General features: G+C 38.8%; 1 protein-coding gene across 2 annotated transcripts in view; it reads left to right on the top strand.

The window, feature by feature from the left end:
- The first annotated feature begins 6,924 nt into the window (after positions 1 to 6,924).
- LOC134818412 (protocadherin Fat 3-like) overlaps positions 6,925 to 19,500 on the top strand; it is a 44,589-nt gene continuing 32,013 nt past the window's right edge. For both annotated transcript variants that reach the window (XM_063827941.1, XM_063827940.1), the window contains exons 1-13: positions 6,925 to 7,070; positions 7,261 to 7,414; positions 8,161 to 8,287; positions 8,562 to 8,661; positions 8,865 to 8,983; positions 10,176 to 10,332; positions 10,531 to 10,679; positions 13,562 to 13,679; positions 13,856 to 13,986; positions 14,120 to 14,246; positions 14,472 to 14,594; positions 14,819 to 14,999; positions 18,176 to 18,317. In XM_063827941.1, the coding sequence (XP_063684011.1) occupies positions 6,930 to 7,070; positions 7,261 to 7,414; positions 8,161 to 8,287; positions 8,562 to 8,661; positions 8,865 to 8,983; positions 10,176 to 10,332; positions 10,531 to 10,679; positions 13,562 to 13,679; positions 13,856 to 13,986; positions 14,120 to 14,246; positions 14,472 to 14,594; positions 14,819 to 14,999; positions 18,176 to 18,317 (1,769 nt within the window). In that variant the 5' untranslated portion in view covers positions 6,925 to 6,929. The remainder of the gene's footprint in view (positions 7,071 to 7,260; positions 7,415 to 8,160; positions 8,288 to 8,561; positions 8,662 to 8,864; positions 8,984 to 10,175; positions 10,333 to 10,530; positions 10,680 to 13,561; positions 13,680 to 13,855; positions 13,987 to 14,119; positions 14,247 to 14,471; positions 14,595 to 14,818; positions 15,000 to 18,175; positions 18,318 to 19,500) is intronic.

Raw genomic sequence — 19,500 nt, 5'->3', positions numbered from 1 at the left:
TTGATATCGTGAAATGTTGTCAAAGTCTAATCTTTAATCTTAAACAAGAAACTCTCTTAGAAGGGTAATCAGCAAAGTGTAACAAATGAAGGCTCTAACATTATACTCTCTGAAGAAAACCGCAGAAGATACATATCTGGAGTTCCTGAAAGGGTACACTTAGTCTTACGACCTAATCCCGCATAATCTCCCTTTATCCCTCTATCACTCTTTATTATCTTTAACGGGTGATACTCGTAAAATATTTGTTCCATATATTAGGACCATATATTAGGACCGTCGACAAGTCCAACTCGGCGCGCGTCCTGGTAGGTTATAAACCTACAATGTTATCTCTAATAACATCATAATCATAAGCTATCACCATCAATATCATCATGGTGTCCTCACTCTACGTCATCTGCCATGTCTCCCACCTCTTCCTTGTCCTGGTGACAACACTCTAGAATATTCCGTAGCTCTACTTAGAGAAGGAAAGGACGATTAGTGGAATAATGCTTGGGTTTCTGGAGATAAGTGAAAGTCTACTCTTGACAAATCCTATCGTCCTGATATGGAGAAAGCCGGAGCTAAGGAATTAAAGCAGGTATACAAAATTCTTCAGAGGACTGACTACTCGCCAAAAGGAAACTATCGTCTATCACTCGGGATTTCAGGAGTAGACTTTTCACTTTAAAAGTAGACTAAATATCTAAACACTAAACAATGTTTGGTCTATAAGTATAAGTATAATAATTGCGAGCGTGCTAAATAAATTATAAATCACTTAACCCTTGACCCTGGAACGATGAGATGTTTTAAAAATAATTAAGGTTGTCATTTGATTGACGATGTCAATCCATCGAGATCGACGATGCGAAGCAAAGGTGCTAGTTTGCGCAGCGCGTCGAAGCGGCGAAGTCCTCCAAGGTTGTCATCCATAAAGGATCGGGATGAGAAAAGCTAGGGAATGGCCGGCATGGGTTTGTTTCAATTTACGATGTCAATCCTGATCCTGATCGACTTTGTTTGGCTCAATAGTGCATTTTGCTGATCTAACGAAGAAAAGTGGCTGCAAGAAAGATAATTATTGGATGCGCGGCGCAGCCTAATTGCCAATATAATAGTTTATAGTTAGTTGATAATAATTGATATAAGTGCGCGAAAAGTGGCATGCAACGTATGTCATGAGTGCATTGTGCTACAAGGATTTGTTTGACAGAACCAAATTCAAGAGCGTCAAAGAAAATTTATCAAAGCACAAAATAAGTCACGTAATAGTTTAGTGTGTAGTAAAAAGAATAGGTTTATAATTTACCAAAACGCACGCCGAGGCCGAGGCCGAGTCGGCTTGAAGTTTGGACTCGCTTCGTTGACAATTTAATATTTGGAACGAATATTTTAGGAGTATCACCCGTTAAAGTTAAAATTAAATTATCGTAATTTTTATAATTATATACTATTTGTTCATTGTTAGCTAGTTGTTAGTGGACTGATCACTAATGTCTATTGACCGCGTCGACGGATGTCGGATGATAGTCGTCTAAATTTCATTGCAATCTTGTTAAATATTGACGATGTCAATTCATTTCAGCTCGGCGCGGCACAATAGCGCATCTCGCCGATCTAGAGAGAAGCCTCATTGAGTGCGCGGCGCGGCACAGTAACGCATCTCGGTACAATGTACAACGCGCGTCGCTTTCTTCTCGAAATATTATGAATAGAGGCAAGTGCTACGAAAAGGCGCGCGTCGGGTTAGCAGTTAGTACGTTCATAATGGCCTGGACAAAAAATTCGTCAACACTATTGGCCAAATATCACTTTTTATTTGTAATTGTTCGTGTCATGTTGCTATTACCATTACCAAAGTAAAAAACATAATTTGTAATTGCTGTAAATTTTCAATTTATCCTTGGATTTGACGGATGTAAGTAACGCGCAAGTGCTACGAAGTAGCGCGCGCCGGGCCAGACTATTAACAATGGTCAATCTTGGATTCAAAGTTAATTCCCTTGGCTTTCGACCTTTTTAGATTGCCACCATTTATCTCTGTGCAAGAGATCAGGGTGACTGTTGGTTGTTACAGCTTTGCAGCTTTGTTCTACGCGGTAGCTGCAGTTCACATTAAGAGAAAAGGAGGAGAGTCTCCCGAAGAGGGGGTTCCAAAATTGTACACCGATGTTGTTGCTCGCTCCTACTAAATCGCTCGCCCAAATTTTAAGAAAATTCTTGTGAAAAGGCCCTTTAGGCATGAAAGTGATCTAGATCGGTGTATTTTTGGACGCTGATTCCGAATCACCCCCCATGACGTAGGGTTAAAATGCTTCCCTGGAGAGTTATGGGCAAAAAACCGTTTTGGTCACGTGACAGGCTAGTAAAACGTGAATTCGATTATTTAGGGCTCGGGTTAGGGTTAGGGTTCTGGTTAAGATTATGGATAGCTTCGGGGTTATGGTTAGGGTTAGGGTTGGGATTAGGGTTTATGTAAAACCGTTTTGTACGGCTGCAAAACCAAAAAAACCAAAGTCACGTGAAATTTTTGGGCGAGCGATTTAGTAAGAGCCGTTGTTGCTAACCTCAGGAGCCGGGTAGATCCAGATCCAGGGGATGAGAGCTTTATGCTCTGCATTGCTGAGGTTGAAACAAGTGAGAAGATAACCAAAGAGACCACGCTCTTGGAGACGGCTAAAAAGATCAGCCACCAGCTCAAATCTTGTATCGAGGAGAAGAGGTTTCCTTTGTTTGCGAAGTACAAAGAAGGAGTGGAGACAGGGACACACTCCGAGTACTTCAACTCTCACCCAGATAGAGGGAACCTACTGCGAGTTTCTGCCGAGTAACCAGGTAGGGTTCAAGTACCCCACCAAATACAGCTGGGGTGAGATGACTTCAACCGATACGGTGGTATCTTACTGGTGTCCTTTCTTTTCAAACCAAGTGGTGCTATATCACAGTGTTAACGGGGCCTTGAACTACACAACTTAATAATAAAATAAATAATAATAAATACAACATTTATAAACCGCCTTATAGCTAAATCATATAACTCGATATAGTTTAATCCTGGAGATAAACTCCAGTGCTTTCTAAAGCGGCTCTTACATTAACTGAGCTTAGTTTAATTGAAAATTAGACATGACAAGTTCATTTTACCTATGTAAATGCAAAATCAATCAAATGCTAGAGAAAAGAAGTATGTTTTAAGTTTGGTCTTGAAAGATGTAACTGACTCAGCTGATCTTATGTCGTATGGCAAGGAATTAAATACTTTAACTGCACAGTGACTAAAAGCTTTCTCTGTGTTTACATAGTTAGGAGAGGGCGGAAAACTAAGGTAAAAATAATCATTATCAAGACGTACATTTTTAAAACTTTGCTGCCTAGGAGATATCAACTCTTTTAAGTAAGGAGGAGCTATATTATTTAAACACTTGTAGGCAAGTAGGGCAATCTTAAAATCTATTCTAAATCTAACTGGTAGAAAATGAACTTTCTTAAGTAGTGGAGTAGTGTGTGCCTTTCTTCCTCTCCCGAAAATAAATCTTACAGCAGAATTTTGCACCTTCTGTAAACGACTTAAATCATAAGAGCTCAGTCCAAAATATACGCTATTGCAATAATCAATTCTAGAGAGTACTAGAGCATGAACAAGCTGAATCTTAAGGTTAAAAGACAGTTTTGATGCAATAAACCACAAATTTCTGATCTGAATATTACATGCTTGAACCACTGACGTAATCTGATCACTCATTGAAAGATAACTGTCCAAATACAGCCCAAGACTCTTCACAGTTCCACTAACAACATGTGGCTCTTGATCCTTAACAATCTGTAGAGAGGCTGGAATATTTTGTGAGTCAAATTTAGAGGATATAACGATGACTTCAGTCTTAGAAGAATTCAGTTGAAGGAAATTGTTTGTCATCCATTTCTTGATATCAGACATACAGTGTTCCATATTGTGCTCTAGCTGTGATGGGTCATCAGAATCAAGAGTGAAATACAGCTGGGTGTCATCAGCATACAAATGAATACAGCACCCATGCATACTTGCAATGTTCTCAAGATCTTTGGTGTACAATATGAATAGCAGGGGGCCAAGGATTGAACCTTGTGGCACACCTATCTCAAGAACAGTTGCTGAGGAAGACGAATCCTTGACTTTGACACAAAATGAACGGTTAGCCAAGTAGGACCTGATCCATGTAAGAGCAATGCCTGTAATGCCATAAGCAGATCTTAGCTTCTTGATTAATCTTGGGTGATTGACAGTATCAAAGGCAGCACTCAAATCTAGAAGTAAAAGAACAACTTTAGTTTTCTTGTCAATAGTTATCAAGATGTCGTTATGGATTCTGGTTGTTGCAGTTTCACAGCTATGAAACTTCCTATAGCCGGACTGAACTTTAGAAAGCAAGTTGTTATCCTCAAGATAACTGGTGAGCTGTATAGATACACACTTCTCAATGATTTTTGACAAGAATGAGAGATTGCTAATAGGCCTATAGTTAGATAGAGATTCACCGTCAAGGCCACGTTTCTTCAAACTTGGACGAATGAGAGCCTCCTTAAGTTTTATAGGAAACTCACCTTTAACTAATGATTCATTGACTATAAATGAGATCAGAGGAAGGAGTTCTGGGAGACACTTGATGAGAATCTTTGTAGGTATGGGGTCAAGATCACAGAATTTGTTTGACATATTCTTTATGATGCTTACTAGTTCTTCATCAGACACATGACGGAATTGTACTATCTTTGGGCTATTAGAAAGAGGAACAAATTCATCTGAGTTAGGAGAATCTTGGGATTGTTGTTCTAAATAAATGTTGTTGTATATGTTGTCGACCTTTGATTTAAAGAACTGTGCAAAGTTATTAGCACTCTCAAGATTTGAAGAGCAAGAAGGTGTAGTAGTACTAACTTTTTCTTTATTGAGCAACTTATTAACGATGGAATAAGTCTTTTTAGCATCACCCGCACTATCTTGTAACCTTGTTTTTTTAAAAAAAAAACTTGCTGCTGTGACGAAGACAATAATTGTAAAGATGCCCAGGAAGTCCAGGATTTGTTTGTTTCCGTCATGGAAAATGCAGATAGGGTGAACGAAAATACTCGAGTTATGGACATAGTCAATTTTTAATATGAAGTCAGTTACAGAATGAACTCTATAACTTATTTCGGCTTATCTCTACTATAATTCAGAGAATTGTTTCTGTAGAATGTATGTATGTACGACCGCCCACGTGCAAATTAGGTAAAAAAGAAAAAGGTTGCAAAGTAACCATAGTAACGAGAATTGTTACACGCACGTGCACGTGCAATGATTGTTTTAACGTCATTTTGATCGGTTTTGTTGATATTACGCTGTGTTTAGTACAAGCAACATTTAAATCGGCTGTATCTTTGGTTGTGACGGATATTTTTTGATGCGAGAAAAACTTACTAACAAAAAATACTATTAGCTTCCTCCCTATGACCACGGGTTTTCTAGTTTTATATAATATTGCAAATTTTATGGATAATAATTGTGTTTATGCCTAAGTAGGCGTAATATTACTAAGTAGTCTATCACAGTGGAGTTCCCACCTACGAGTGATGGCTGAGAGGTGGCGCGCTTGAGAGGTGGCGCGGTGTATGCAGAGTATGATAATGTCAGCCTTGCCGCGGACGCGATAATCCAAACGTAATGAAAGCTAATGTCAGCCGCACCGCAAGGCTGACATTATCATACTCTGCATATACCGCGCCACCTCTCAGGTGGCGCGGCCCACCTCTCAGCCACCACTCGAGTGTTGCACTCGTAGGTGGGAACTCCACTTTAAAAAACCTTTTTATACTAAATTAGTTTATAAATTGTAACCTCATCCAATGCCAAGATGATATTAAGTATTAGTAACGACTTTTAATTTGATCAAGCCCATGATATTTCAGTATCTGTATTTATTAATTAGATGAAATCCTTATTATATTAAAACTCTTTTGTGATTAATAACATTTTATAGAAGAGAGGAAATCATTGTCTGGATCGTTATAAGTGGTGCAGTTATTTAGAACATGAAGTTATAGTTGAAATAGAAGAGAGATTGTGTAGAATGTTTCCAAAAATGTTTTGTTATACGTTTTGATGGTTAGATTGGAACCTGCAATTTTTCTGCCAATCCGTTTGGTTGGAGTTCAATGGGTTGGTTAAATGGTTATCATTTCTATAAAATGTAAAAGAGGCTTTGGACAATGGAACTGTTAATGAAATATCAGTTTCAAAATGTGAAACTGCAAAGTAATAATTTTATAACAGGTTATAGTAATGTAGACTGCAAAGAGGTCAGAAGTTTAAACGTCTTACAGCAATTGTTGCTGTGTAATTAGGGTTTGTTATTTTAAGCCGAGGGGTGCGCTAATAGGGACACCACAATAGTAACTCTTGTTTGAACAGTGAAGCCTTTTATACAGATTTTCAACAAATTTAAAACTTATTTTCGTTTGTGTCAGAACTTTCAAACTTTCTTAGTCAGGTCTGATAAATACGCCTTTCAGGAGCCCATTTTACAGCAATATTACGGAGGTCCTCTTGAGAAGGGCAATTTATTATTGTGTAGACATGATTTGCTCCTATATAATTGGATCATCTCTGTAATTTAATTATGTGGCAAGATAGAGAACCAATTTTTTTGCCACTCTCTCAGTTGTTTTGAGATTTCTGCTGGTGTTGTTTTGAGATTTCTGCGGGTTTGGAGGGTTATCAAATGGAGTTGTTACCAAATGACGTAATATAGACATAATTTTGTTTGCATTATTTTTGCGGCTGGCTCTTACATGATATTAAGTTCTTTCTGAAATCGCTATACTGCAAGCCTCTAGTTTGAATGCCTTATCCAGAGTGTATTTTTTGGGAGGCAGGTAATATTCTTGAAATATTGTGTTTAACTAAAAATATCCTTCAAACAGGAATGATCATCTATTTGACGCTATTGCTATATGAGATTGTGTCTGCTACTGGAACAGACTATGATTTAAGCCTACGCGAAGATGCTACAATTAATGATATCTTTTATGATCTATCTGGCATCTGTTCAAAATATGAACTCAAAGTAAGTATACTGGACTGTGGATTTGTGTAGTGACTCAAATTCCTTTCACATGAACTTTTTATTCTTCTTGATTTTATGTTACTTCCACAGTTCCATAATCCATTTTTAATCAATTATGATTATTCACTTTTGAGATTGTCTGCTATTAATTCAGACAAATACGCATGATACTTTACCAAAACCATTTCAGGATTTAGATGAATGCTGTAAAATAAATGACAGTGGTTATTTGCAAGTTGCAAAGGAATTGGACAGGGAAACCACATCAAGTTATTTCGGATCTTTAGATTGTACATTAGATGTCAACCCTTACTTTATTACTTATCAAATTACCGTTAATATTGGTGAGTCAAGTTGTCTGCTATCAGGGAAAAAAACATTTTTATACATTTGTGCCCAGCAAAATCGGGCAGTATCGAGATAGCCCGACCACTGGTCCGCGGACCACTGTCCGCGGACCACTGTCTGCGGACCACTGTCTACCAGATCATATTACTGTATAATAACAGTATCCCCTGAATCAAGCAGGGTTCACATCATCCCCTGAATCAAGCAGGGTTCACATCATCCCCTGAATCAAGCAGGGTTCACATCATCGCACGCGAATTCCAATCAGCGGTGGTGTCAAGGCTTATTAAACGATTAAGCAAGCTTTCGAGATCAGTTCACATCATGCAATATATAAAGAATAACTATTATCAGACTGCATCAATCATTTCTACCATCAACATAGATGCATTACACCCAGGACAGGACATGGAGCTCTTTAGGAGGTTTTTCTGGAATAGGAAGTCTTGAGCATTCTCTAGGGAGGCGGTGGGTCCATTAATTTCGTCCATTAGACAGAAGAGTACCCTGTCAGGAATTGGAATAGTTGTTGTTGTTCATGACAGTGGTCCGCGGACCAGTGGTCGGGCTATCTCGATACTGCCCAAAATCGTTGGTTTCACGACCTGATTGAGATAGTTTCTGTTTAACAGTACTTACGCTTTTAGATATCTACTCATAGTTGCATATTAGTACACTATGCAACATAAATTGCTGTTTTACCATGTTTTATCTAAGTGTTACATGATTTTAAATCCATCAGTTGATAAGAACGATAATAGTCCGGTGTTTTCACAACCGGCCCAGTCGTTAAATGTTAATGAAAAGACCTCAGTTCCGGTTGAATATCCTCTAGTTGGTGCCACTGACAAAGATACACAACCTAACAGGTAAGCCAAGGCAGCAATATTGATAAGCTGTAAGATCAAGATGATAGACTTGTTTTAAATAACAACAATTTCTCAATCAATTTGATTTGTGTCAAGCTGTATGACTTGTTTGATAGGTTTTGATAATAGTTGGTGCGAATATAGTTAATACGGGAAGATACTGAATTTCCTTCGGCTTAAAATTTCACTTTATCGATATTGTAACGAGTAATTGGTCTGAAAACTGGAAGTTAAACTAAGTGATTTGTATCTATGAATGTACATTTCTTTTCAGTGTATCGGGATATGAGTTGACGACAGACACAGATAAGTTCGAGATCGTTACTGGAACATGGTCAGGGGGCACTTTACCACTTTCGCTTAAAATTATCAAGGTACACTTTCATCAACCCTTAAAATTATACATTCTTATTCACCCTTCTTTAGACATCTTGAGTATCCAACACACAGTATGCAGCCACATTCTCCATTTCTACTAGACCACATATCTCCATTTCCTCCAGATTACCAACCCTCACTCCCCACTACTCTCTGAATCTAAACCCTCAGAATCTGATTTAAACTGTGATCTTCACAGGAACTGGACTACGACACGGGAGACAAGTCTTTTGTGCTGAATATCAGAGCCTACGACAAAGATGATAAGTCAGACACCCTGGTGTTAACCGTCACTGTTAACGACATTAATGATCACAAGTGAGGGCTTCTTAATTGGTTCAAATTACTAGGCGTTTTAAAGCACATGTTGTACATTTAATGTGCATTTTATATTCATATTATGTCTTTGATCTAAAGCTGAATTTATATGATTCATAGAATGCAGCCCACTGCTCATGAAGTGTAATTGAGTGTAGTTAAGAAAACAACTTCTCACGATATAAATGTATCATAACACAATTACCATGATCTTGTTAACAATGCCCCGCATATTTCCCATTCTCCACATTGTTGCAAGTCGATAAGCTGTGCAGTATCTCCCCCATTGTAGAGCCAGAAGTCGTGTTTACACTGCACTCTACATCTTCCGCTCCTGTCATGCATGCTGTTATTCTACTGCTGCAGTCCAAATATTATTCGTGGGACAAAATGTGTGGATTTCGTGGAATGTTTCTGGAAATTTCTCATGAGTACACGAGATGCATCAGGAGTTTTAACTAGTAGAATATATTTTATGTGCATTTTAAACGTTAAATGTGGTTATGTGGTACAACAGTAAGAAGCTCAGTAAAATTAGGAGATAAGTAAAAGGTTACCAGTCTCATGATCTTAATGAGGTTGAGAAGCTCATCTACTTAATGAGGTTGAGAAGCTCATCTACTTGTCCTCCTCGCCATACTGTCTAACAAACAAACACCACTCAAACTGATTGGTTTTGATTAAATGGGACTTATGCAACTTAACCGAGTTTTAAAGAGTTTTATATTTAAGAAGTTGTTAGCAAGCAGCGACTGAAGGAGTTTAGCATGCCCACTTTTTCAACAATGTACTTTGTGCTTGTCATTGTTCAAAGTTTAACTTAATGAGTCAGAATATTATTATATGTATCGAACAGTTACGTGAAACATTCTAAAGCCATTATTCGCTACAGTAACTTTAGTCTCAAATCATCTGCATATTAGCGAGAAACTATGGAAAATGAAGAAAAAATGTATAGTTTTTTAAAGTAAGGGTAATTTCTGTGCGGTATATTTATAGATGGATAATGGACTGAATATTATGTACTCCGTATAAATAAATAAGAGTATTATGCTAAATATGGAATAAGTCATTGAATTATTTAAGATCTAAATAATTAATAATATAAGAAGAAATGTACAGTCTTCAAACACAGACTCAAGAATAATTATTCCCGATCGGTACATAGAAACTTAACAAACATCACTCCCAGACCAGAGTTTGAATCCTCCTCCTACACTGATTCAGTAGCAGAAGATGCAGGGACACAGACAGTAGTGCTGACAGTGGTGGCTATTGACGCCGACTCGGGGGATAACGGCAAAGTTCTGTACTCGTTACTGGGAGATAACTTACCTTTTGCTGTGCGAGTAAGTCGACTGTTAGTGTTTACTGGAGTTGACCTTCGTTATAGGAACTTAATTGAGGGTCATTTCCAGTGCAGAAACTCAATTTTGAGGATCACAAATCGAATGAAAATTTGTAAACTACTCTTGTTTTTATAGCGCTGTTATTTAGTTACTTAAACGATTTGTTAAATGCCAAGTTGATTTAACTTATTGCCCCAGGATAACGGCGATATAATAGTAACACGTGCGCTGGACAGAGAAACAGTATCAAGTTACACGTTCCAAGTGGAAGCTCAGGACAGTGGTACTGTCTCCAGGAAGAGTAGCGTTAGTGTGGTGGTAGCTGTGCTGGATGTCAACGACAACCAGTTAGTTGTTTTGAATCTAGATATTTAGTTTACAAATGTTTGGTTATGAATATGTAGTGACAGTGTGGAAGCGGATTTTGGTGGTTTTTTAATTTCCTTAACAAATGTTAAAAGTAAATCTCGAAATTCAATTAGTTTTTAATACCACCCACAAATATTTACATCATGTTAATAACGGCGCTGCCATTTTAAAACTACATACATCGAAAACCAAAAGACTATTAATTTGTAATGAAATCTGTGGTAAGACGCATAATCCAAATTATTTTGGCACGTCATTATCAGTGTTAAAAGATTTCAAACACATTCTACTTCTCACTACCTGAACTTCTTCCACGAGTCCTCTTCTTCACATTCTCATATACCGGCTCCGGAGGTCTCTCAACAACAGTCCTCTTCACAATAACACGCTCCCTCAGTGCGGCACTAGGATCCGGCGTGTTACCCTCGGACCTTACTTCAGTCGGGGTTAGAATATAGGTCCGCTCGTCTACCAGCCCTGCTACTGACATGGGCCTAATGTGGAACTTTCCCTTATCCTTCACTTTCTTTACTTTTCTGATTGGATAGATAGAGCGGTCAAAGTTGAATGTTGGTTTACCGGGTGTTGATGCGTCACGGTACACTTGCCGTCCCCGGAATGCGTTCAATGGCAGCTCCGCATCGGGTGTCCTGGAAGAATCCACACTGAAGCTGTATTTGAGAGATTTGGTACTAGTAGTGGTTGTTGCTGCGGAGGGTGTTAAATCTACCCAGTTGAAATCAGGCCCGTGTGTACTACTGTGATCATTAGCAAACGGCGCTACTTTCTTCTTGTTCTGGCCCTCCTTGATCTGTATGTTCCGGATGTGCCAGCCTAGATCTGAGGGTGGAACATGGTGGTGTTTGTAGAGCTCATCCAGATCTCGTGTTTCTATCACAGCGTCAGTTTCTGCAAACAATATTTTCCGTGTGCGTGGCTCGCTGAGCACCACCGCCAGGAACATCACTACTAAACAAAACGCAGCGAAACTATACAACTTAAACGGCATATCAAGATACGCGATCAGCACCGCAGCACTGGCTGTCCCTAGCTTCAGGCTACATATCCCCAACCCAACACCCACTGCTCTGACTTGTGTGTGATAGTAGACGGGAGTGTAAAGCCACAACATCAGATATCCACCTCCCAACAATGCGCGCGTCGAAAACAATTCCAGATAATACAGGTAGTAGGAGAGTGGGAAGGGGAGCAAGCAGAAGTTCAACACAACAAACAGGTAGAACGCGCAGAAGTAGGTCACTGAAACATAGTTCATAGGTCCTGTTTTGTTGGAAATGGTGTAAGCTGCGATGTATCCCAGGTACCCGCCTAACACTGCTAAGAGTATGAGAAGGTACGCTTCGTCAGTCAGCGCTTTACAGTACTCAGAGGAGTACGCAAACATGCTCCTGTAGGTACAGAACTCGTTGGTAAACAAGCTCGATATCAAAACAGTCCACCCACCAAATGTCCAACCGACAGAATATGAAATAGCCATGAAACAGAGAGAAACTTTAGCGTAAGGCATCTGGAAGAGCTTGATAACAGCACCTCTGTCGTAGTGCATTCCCTCACAGAGCACATCGTAAGATGCTGGTTCCATCTTATTTATCTCTATCACTTCCTTTATCAGTTTAACTGCTTTATCCACCTTCCCTGCAGCTATATAGTAACTTGCTGTCTCGTACACAAGGAAGGAAAATACAAAAGCCAGCAGTGAGGGGATGCAGAGAACAAGGATAAAGAAGTGATAGTCTAGTCGGTCATGTTTGTCCATGAACCAGCCATCAGCGACAGCCACAACTGTTCCGGTTGTCCAGAATAGAGCGAAGTAAAACAGAGATTTGAACCTCTTTGTTTTAGGGACTATTTCAATCCATGTAGTCAGAACCGTCCCAAAAGCACCGCCCAAAAAGAAGGCTGATGACGCCCTAAGAATTATAAACACAAGGAAAGATTCTGAAAAGGCACACCCGATATCCAGTGTAAGAGACAGACCAAGACAGACCTGTAGAACCGGTTTCCTCCCGAGTTTATCAGCTGCTATACCCGCAACCTGAGAACCTACTGCGTATGTAAGTGCAGGCAGTGCCGGAATCAGGGCTCCCTCAAATGTGTTAAGTTGCCACAGACAGGCAAGGGAGGGTTTGATTAGGGCGGCGTAGATCACCTCCATACCATCTCTAATGAAGACGAAGACGAAACACAGGGCGTGAAGATACTGGAATTTTCCTAACCCTGACTGGGTGAAGAACTCTTGAACTGTCAGTCTGTAGGAGGGGATTGAACCTCCTTCCCCTACTTCTCCTCCATCTCTTGCTTCATCTTCTGTTGCTGGCTGAACTGATGTAAAGTTATCTAATCTCTCCGTTGCTAGTGTACATTCTCTCTTGTGAACCTGGATGGTGGGTTCTTGGTTCTCTTCACTTCTAAGCTGCAGATCCTGTGGAGGTGTTGCTCCTTCATTAACAATATCGTTGTCTGGCTGTTCTATTTTCAGTGGTGATACTGCTCCTTCATCAAGATTATCATTATTTTCTGATCGTCCTGGTGTTTCTTGGTTGTTCCCAGCTGCAGACATAAAACAAGCAAAACTGTACAATGTGCTACACTAAACGTACTGGGCATGCTGGTGATATGCGTTATTGGCTTACTGATACGGAAAATATTCACTTAGCTTTATGAGAACCCAGATATTATGAGAGTGAAATGAGACCTATTACTTTATCCATGATATAATGTGACGGAAATGTGTAGTATAAGTTGACAATAACTTCAGACGGTTGCAACCAGATTTGCGCCATTACAGAATCGTCGTTTATCACCATAATTATCTGTATTTTACTGATTTTATTTTCAGACCGGTGATATTATCCCCTACAAACGGTGAGACAGTGGAGTTGAGGGAGAATCTCCCTATAGGAAGTATTGTGTGTAAAGTTCAGATATCAGACAAGGATTCTGGAGACAATTCCAAGGTTCGGTTATGAATTTTAAAAGATTTGTTTGTAAGGTTGTTTTGTAATTTGATTAAATTGTCGTGTCGGACTATGTTAGCTTTATTTTAAATAATAGTTTATCACAACGAGTAAGATTTAACAAATCCACTCTCGTAACAGATACCTGTATATTTTGTAACAGATACATGTTACAGATATCAGTTACAATCGAGGGAGGGTACAGTGATAGGTTCGAGTACGCAGTAAAACAAGGTGATATCGGGCAGATAGTTACTAAAGCAGTGTTAAACAGAGAGGAGACTGACTCTTACACTCTTATAATCAAGTGAGACTTTCTCTAGTTATTAACTTCATTGTGGAATGTGTTCCCCTAGGTTACAGTTTCACTTTCTTAAATTTAAAACATGAATCTCCTAACATTTGAAACATCAGATTCATGATCACCAAAAACATCTCAGAGCCGAAGATAGCGGCACCCCAGTCCGATCTAGAGAAGTTCAATTCATTTTGAGAGTATTGGATGATAACGATAATGAACCTTCTATAATTAACTGTGACCAGAGTTTCACTGTTGCTGAAAACTTTGTAAGCTATTTCTTTGTTTTAAATAATAATAATAATATGATCTAATTTACTCCCATTAGACTAAACAACTGAGTTGGTTCCAATTTCAGAAATGTATTACATAATTGCCGTAATTTGACGCTGGCATGAAAGTTGACACCATGTCAGATTAACCATGCTACCAAGCCCCTTCCTTGTGCATGATGTCGTTATTAAATTAATTATGACGTCTTGATTAATGCTCAGGTTGGAAAGGTGTTCAACATAGAAGCAGATGATGAGGATATAGGTCGTAATGCAGAACTGATTTACAGTATAGTGGACACAGCGAGGTACTCAGTTGATGAGGATGGAGCTGTTAATGTTAAGGTAAATACATGTAATATTTATTGAATTCTTCAGTTTCTCTTAGAGTTTGACTTATTAGGGGCCTTAACTATCGTTCGCTTTAGGAGACAACTAGTCGTGAAACATCGAAATCAGCTCACAAATGTTATGATTCGATATGTTGAGATTATTACGACACAACAAAATTTCAACCTTCTTTTTCATAATCTGACGATTAATATCTTTACCACTATTTCCATCCACAGAAGGAGTTTGACTACGAAGTGACAAAGAGCACGACAGTAGAAGTAACAGTAACAGATAACAGCACCAGTAACACCCTCTCTACTGTCTGTAACTACAACCTTATCGTATCTGATGTTAATGATAACCCTCCTGTTCTGCAAGATCTGGGTCTGGTCACTGTTAAAGAGGACGTTGGGATAGGTTAGTGGTTCAATTTTATATTTTTTGAAATTATTGCATCTTTCTTATTCTCTGAAACAGAACAGGTTATAGATCAGAATCTCACCAAGTTATCCTCAAAGGCTCATTCCGCTTTTCATGTATGTAGGTCGTGTATATAGAAGTGTGGATATCAAGATATTATCTACTTAGGTCCTACCTTGAACATGGTTCCTTTAAATCTACCCATAAATATTAATGAACTTCTTAATTGAAATACATGCTAACTTGTATGTGCTGTGTCGTAATAGGGCTGCCCTGCCCATATCTTAGCGTGCACAGTTACCCTTACCTAATAATGTGTTATCACGTGACCTCTATCTGAGATTCTGTGAGAGAAAGACACCAAGTATCCGCCTTTCTCATTTCAAAAACTAATCACAATGTTAATTTTACATGAACGTCTAATTGAGTTGAACATGACACATACTTGAGTAAGAATGAGTTACGTCTGGTTTTAGGAGACCTAGCCAAGTTGAGGCGTGCGTTGGAAACCTTCCACACATTTATCCGACCCTCCATTAAAATCACGGAGAAGCTTGTTGAAATGATATATTTCGCGTGATAACTTAAATTTGAGTTGCCATGGCAACAATGTCAGGAATTCGCATCTTCCCAACTTTCGGCTCGGTAAAATATTTAGTATCTCGATTGTCGGACCAGTGAAGAGAGGGAGAAACTGGAGTTTTAATCATGAAGATAGTGGGAAATTTCTCCGTTAACTTCGCAGAGTTCGCACCTCTGTCAATTGAAAGGTCAGTCATGGGTTTATTGCGACGGGCTTATAATGATGCTGGGATTTATAATTGCTGTTAAAGAACCTCCAATTCATTACCAGAATATCACCAGCACACTCAACAATATAGAGTACCGGAACAACTGTAGAATATTGGCAGGGCAGCACTCAGAGCAGTGGAGTAACGGGGCAGAGTAGAATGTGAGGAGTGGAGTCTGTGGAGAAGTGGGAAAGTGATCAGGTGGGAAAGTGGAGAAATTTAGAGTTTGACAGCGAGGACACTAGGGCAGTGAACTGTGCAGGCTGTGGAACAGTAGCGAGTACATGACATGGAATAATTGTTGATCGACAAACTAGCTGTTTTAGTCGTAGATAAATTTCTAGAATTATTTCTCATGAATTTACGTTTCACTGAAGTCACAGAGACTGGTACCAGATGAACAGCCGATGTTTGTAAACCGCATGTGCGCTACTCTTGCTTGACAGGCGACAATTCAACTGTTTTCTTTCCTTTACTTGGCCCACATTACGACAATACAGAATAATAACGGCTGCACATGACGTTTCAATATCAGTATATTCTACAGGGTGGGCCAAAAGTCAGTGTGCAAACGTTGGCCTTAATAGCTCAGTCACTGAGTGCCCAATTGAAATACTTCCTTCTGGTATGACTTAGTACCACCACTGGTTCGAGGAATTTGTCAACTCGAAAAATATTCGCGTTCATTTTTTTCAAATGGAGGTTCATTTTCACATTTATTTGATAGTTTGGATAGTCGGATCAAGCTAAATGTTATTGAATTGTGTTTGGCCATTCGAATTACGTTTGTCCTGAAAGAATTAGAACTGTAGCTTCTCAGATGACCGAGATATGAAGCATAACGAGTTTATTCATTACGTGTGATCAGGTGATTGGTTTACCTAATCACGTGATAAGGTGACCCCGTTAACTACCCCGTTAAACATTATGGGAATTGTTAAGAGTGCCCAATTAAGGTGTCGTGTCATGGTGTCACATAATCACCCAGTCAATTTTGTTAACGAGATACACAAAATGCTTAATAACTTCGTCATTTCTAATCCGTTTTACCTCATGTTTTCAGATCATATGCAAAATTTGATAATCTACCGTTTCTAAAAAAATTAGGCGTTCAGCATGTTCAGAGAAAACAATATAGGTGTTTTAATATTGAATGGGCGTGGTCTAAAATATTCGAATTTTCAAATTTTGACGACGGAATCCTCGAACCAGTAAGTACAGTATGCCATCTGCAAAGCAACAGCTCTCAAATATAAAACACGGCGGAGGTATAAGACCCAACGTTTGCACACTGACTTTTGGCCCACCCTGTATTATTGAAACTTAGGTGGCCTTTTTATCTCTGCTGGCAGTTCAACTCTATCAGTATCAATATAACGTGTGCATGTGGACAGACAATGAACAATTGTAATCTGTAATAGAGGTGTAGAATGAGTGAGATGGATACGCAATGGAACGACGTAAATTATAGGTGATATCTTAGTTATTCACATGCTCTAATATTTATTAAATATAAGAGCTTGTTGGATGTTGTTCAGGCATAAGAATAGAGAGCAGATTCTGTTATGTGCCGGTCGTGAAGTGAGTCAATGTTATTGTTGAAAGTACTGAAGCTTGAAGGTGGTGGTTTGTTTTTGTGTCTCCTGTGGGCTGTGCAGTGAGGTGTCAAAATTAGTGTTTATTTTAGTTCTCGAGTATGACCAGTCACTGTCGAAGGAGGATGGACCATTCGGATTGCGGGGCCCCGTATAGTGGTTACATCTGAAACACGTGTTTAGTTGTGTATGGTGGAAAATGGAGGTGCTTGATTTGCGTCATGTTTCATTGCGAGTGGTAAAGTTGCACAAATTAGTTAAGCAACTTTTCGAACTTCAAAAGGTCGTGAGGTAAATAGTTCATGTTCTTTTATAGCTGCAAAATAGGTGATTTAAGGGGCGCTGTGGTTGCGAAATTTAATTATTTAATACTAAATTCGGTGTTTAACGGTCTATAACTGAAAATTATTTGTGTACCTAACAATCTTGACCACTCAAACCTCAAGTAACTAATTATTAAATAATTGGTTACTAATTATTAACTAAATATCTCCCGGTATATAAACTTACGGTAAAAATATTGGTATTAGCAACAATCTATATTAACTGTAAAACCTCACTCACAGTCACAGTTTTTATTTTTTGTTGAATCAGATTTTTGGACTACGAAATTAATAATTTTGCTCGTACGGTGGATTGCTGTCTGATATAGATTACTAATTGGCACAAAGTGGCTTAGAGTTTAACTAAAAAGGAGATAAGCAAGCCTCAGGAAATCCCGACACCGGGAGATACCTACTCTTGTATCGTTTTGTATAATATAGATTATAATTTTACTACAACTCAGGGTCGGAAATAACGACACTGGTAGCTACAGATGTAGATACGAGTGATGAAGACAAGATGACTTTCTCTCTGCTGACTGATAGTGATGTTTTCTCTGTGGATAGTGTGGCGGGGGTGGTCAGAAACAAAGTACTACTTGACAGGTAATATTATAATAATATGATATAATAGTATAACACTCTTTTACATATTATTATTTACTAGTGTAACCCGGCCTACGGCCGGGATTTCACTGCCGCAGTTAAAAAGGGTAGGAGTAATTACCCGCTGAGTCAAAACCCGCATTAGGTGACCCAATAGTTTCTTAAACAATAATCTCATAATCAGTTATTTCTTGTGGATAATTTAATCATTATTAGGCACCACATTCCATGATCATAAGGTCTGAACACCGAGTATTACACCTCATCACTCCCGTCCTGAACCGCTTTCTATTTTTATTTAAATCGTTATAGAAATTAACCCTTGTTAACTCCGCACCACACCCGCATATTATATTTGAAAACACGCATAACATTGTCGTATGAACTCTCTCTCTCTCTCTCTCTGCAGTCCAAACAGACCCCAAACACTAACAGTACTCCCTCCCCTAATAAGCTTAAGGTATAACATTACAGCAAATCTTCCGGGCTAATCCAATTATGACGCTACTTAAATGCAGCAGATAACATATTACACAGTAATGAGAGAGAGCGAGAGAAAGAGAGAGCAGGCCCCGTAACTCTTGCCGTTCTGCTCAAGCAACTTTATGTAACATTTGTGGTACAAAACCATCAATAAAACCACTTACCACCGGCCGATTTTAAAAAAAATTTCCTATGGGCTTCATCAGAGTTTTGTCGACACTATACCGAAAAAATCAGTCCCGTAACTCTTACCGTTTTTTTTGTATAACCGACCGGAAATTACACACGGACAGACAGACAGACAGACACACACACACACACACACATTCTGGTGTTATTAAGGTGATAATTAAGTTGTGGGAATGTTAAGTTTTTGTGTCATTCTAACTGATCTCTGGTATTTAACAGAAACTGTAGGTGTCAATATTCTCAATATATTTGGGGTTCCTTCGTTTTGATTCCGACTTAAACTCGGCACTCTTTTATGATAAGATCCGGATCGTTCAAGAATGTCAAAATCCAAATTCCGGGAAACAAAATAGTATTATGTCGTGCCCTTATTGCGTATTACACATCCGCAAACTCAATTACTACACACAGGTACAGTTTCTTCCGAAATAAAGTGATATCGCTATCAGATTGCCGTTTATATGACAAATATTATTTTGGTTATTTATTGCTGACAATCTTCAAGTTTAGT

Source organism: Bolinopsis microptera, chromosome 7 (genome assembly GCF_026151205.1).
Source record: "Bolinopsis microptera isolate Bmic1 chromosome 7, MBARI_Bmic_1.0, whole genome shotgun sequence".
Classification (NCBI taxonomy): Eukaryota; Metazoa; Ctenophora; class Tentaculata; order Lobata; family Bolinopsidae; genus Bolinopsis; species Bolinopsis microptera.
The sequence above is the reverse complement of the archived record's forward strand: the minus strand, read 5'-3'. Positions and strand labels throughout refer to the sequence as shown.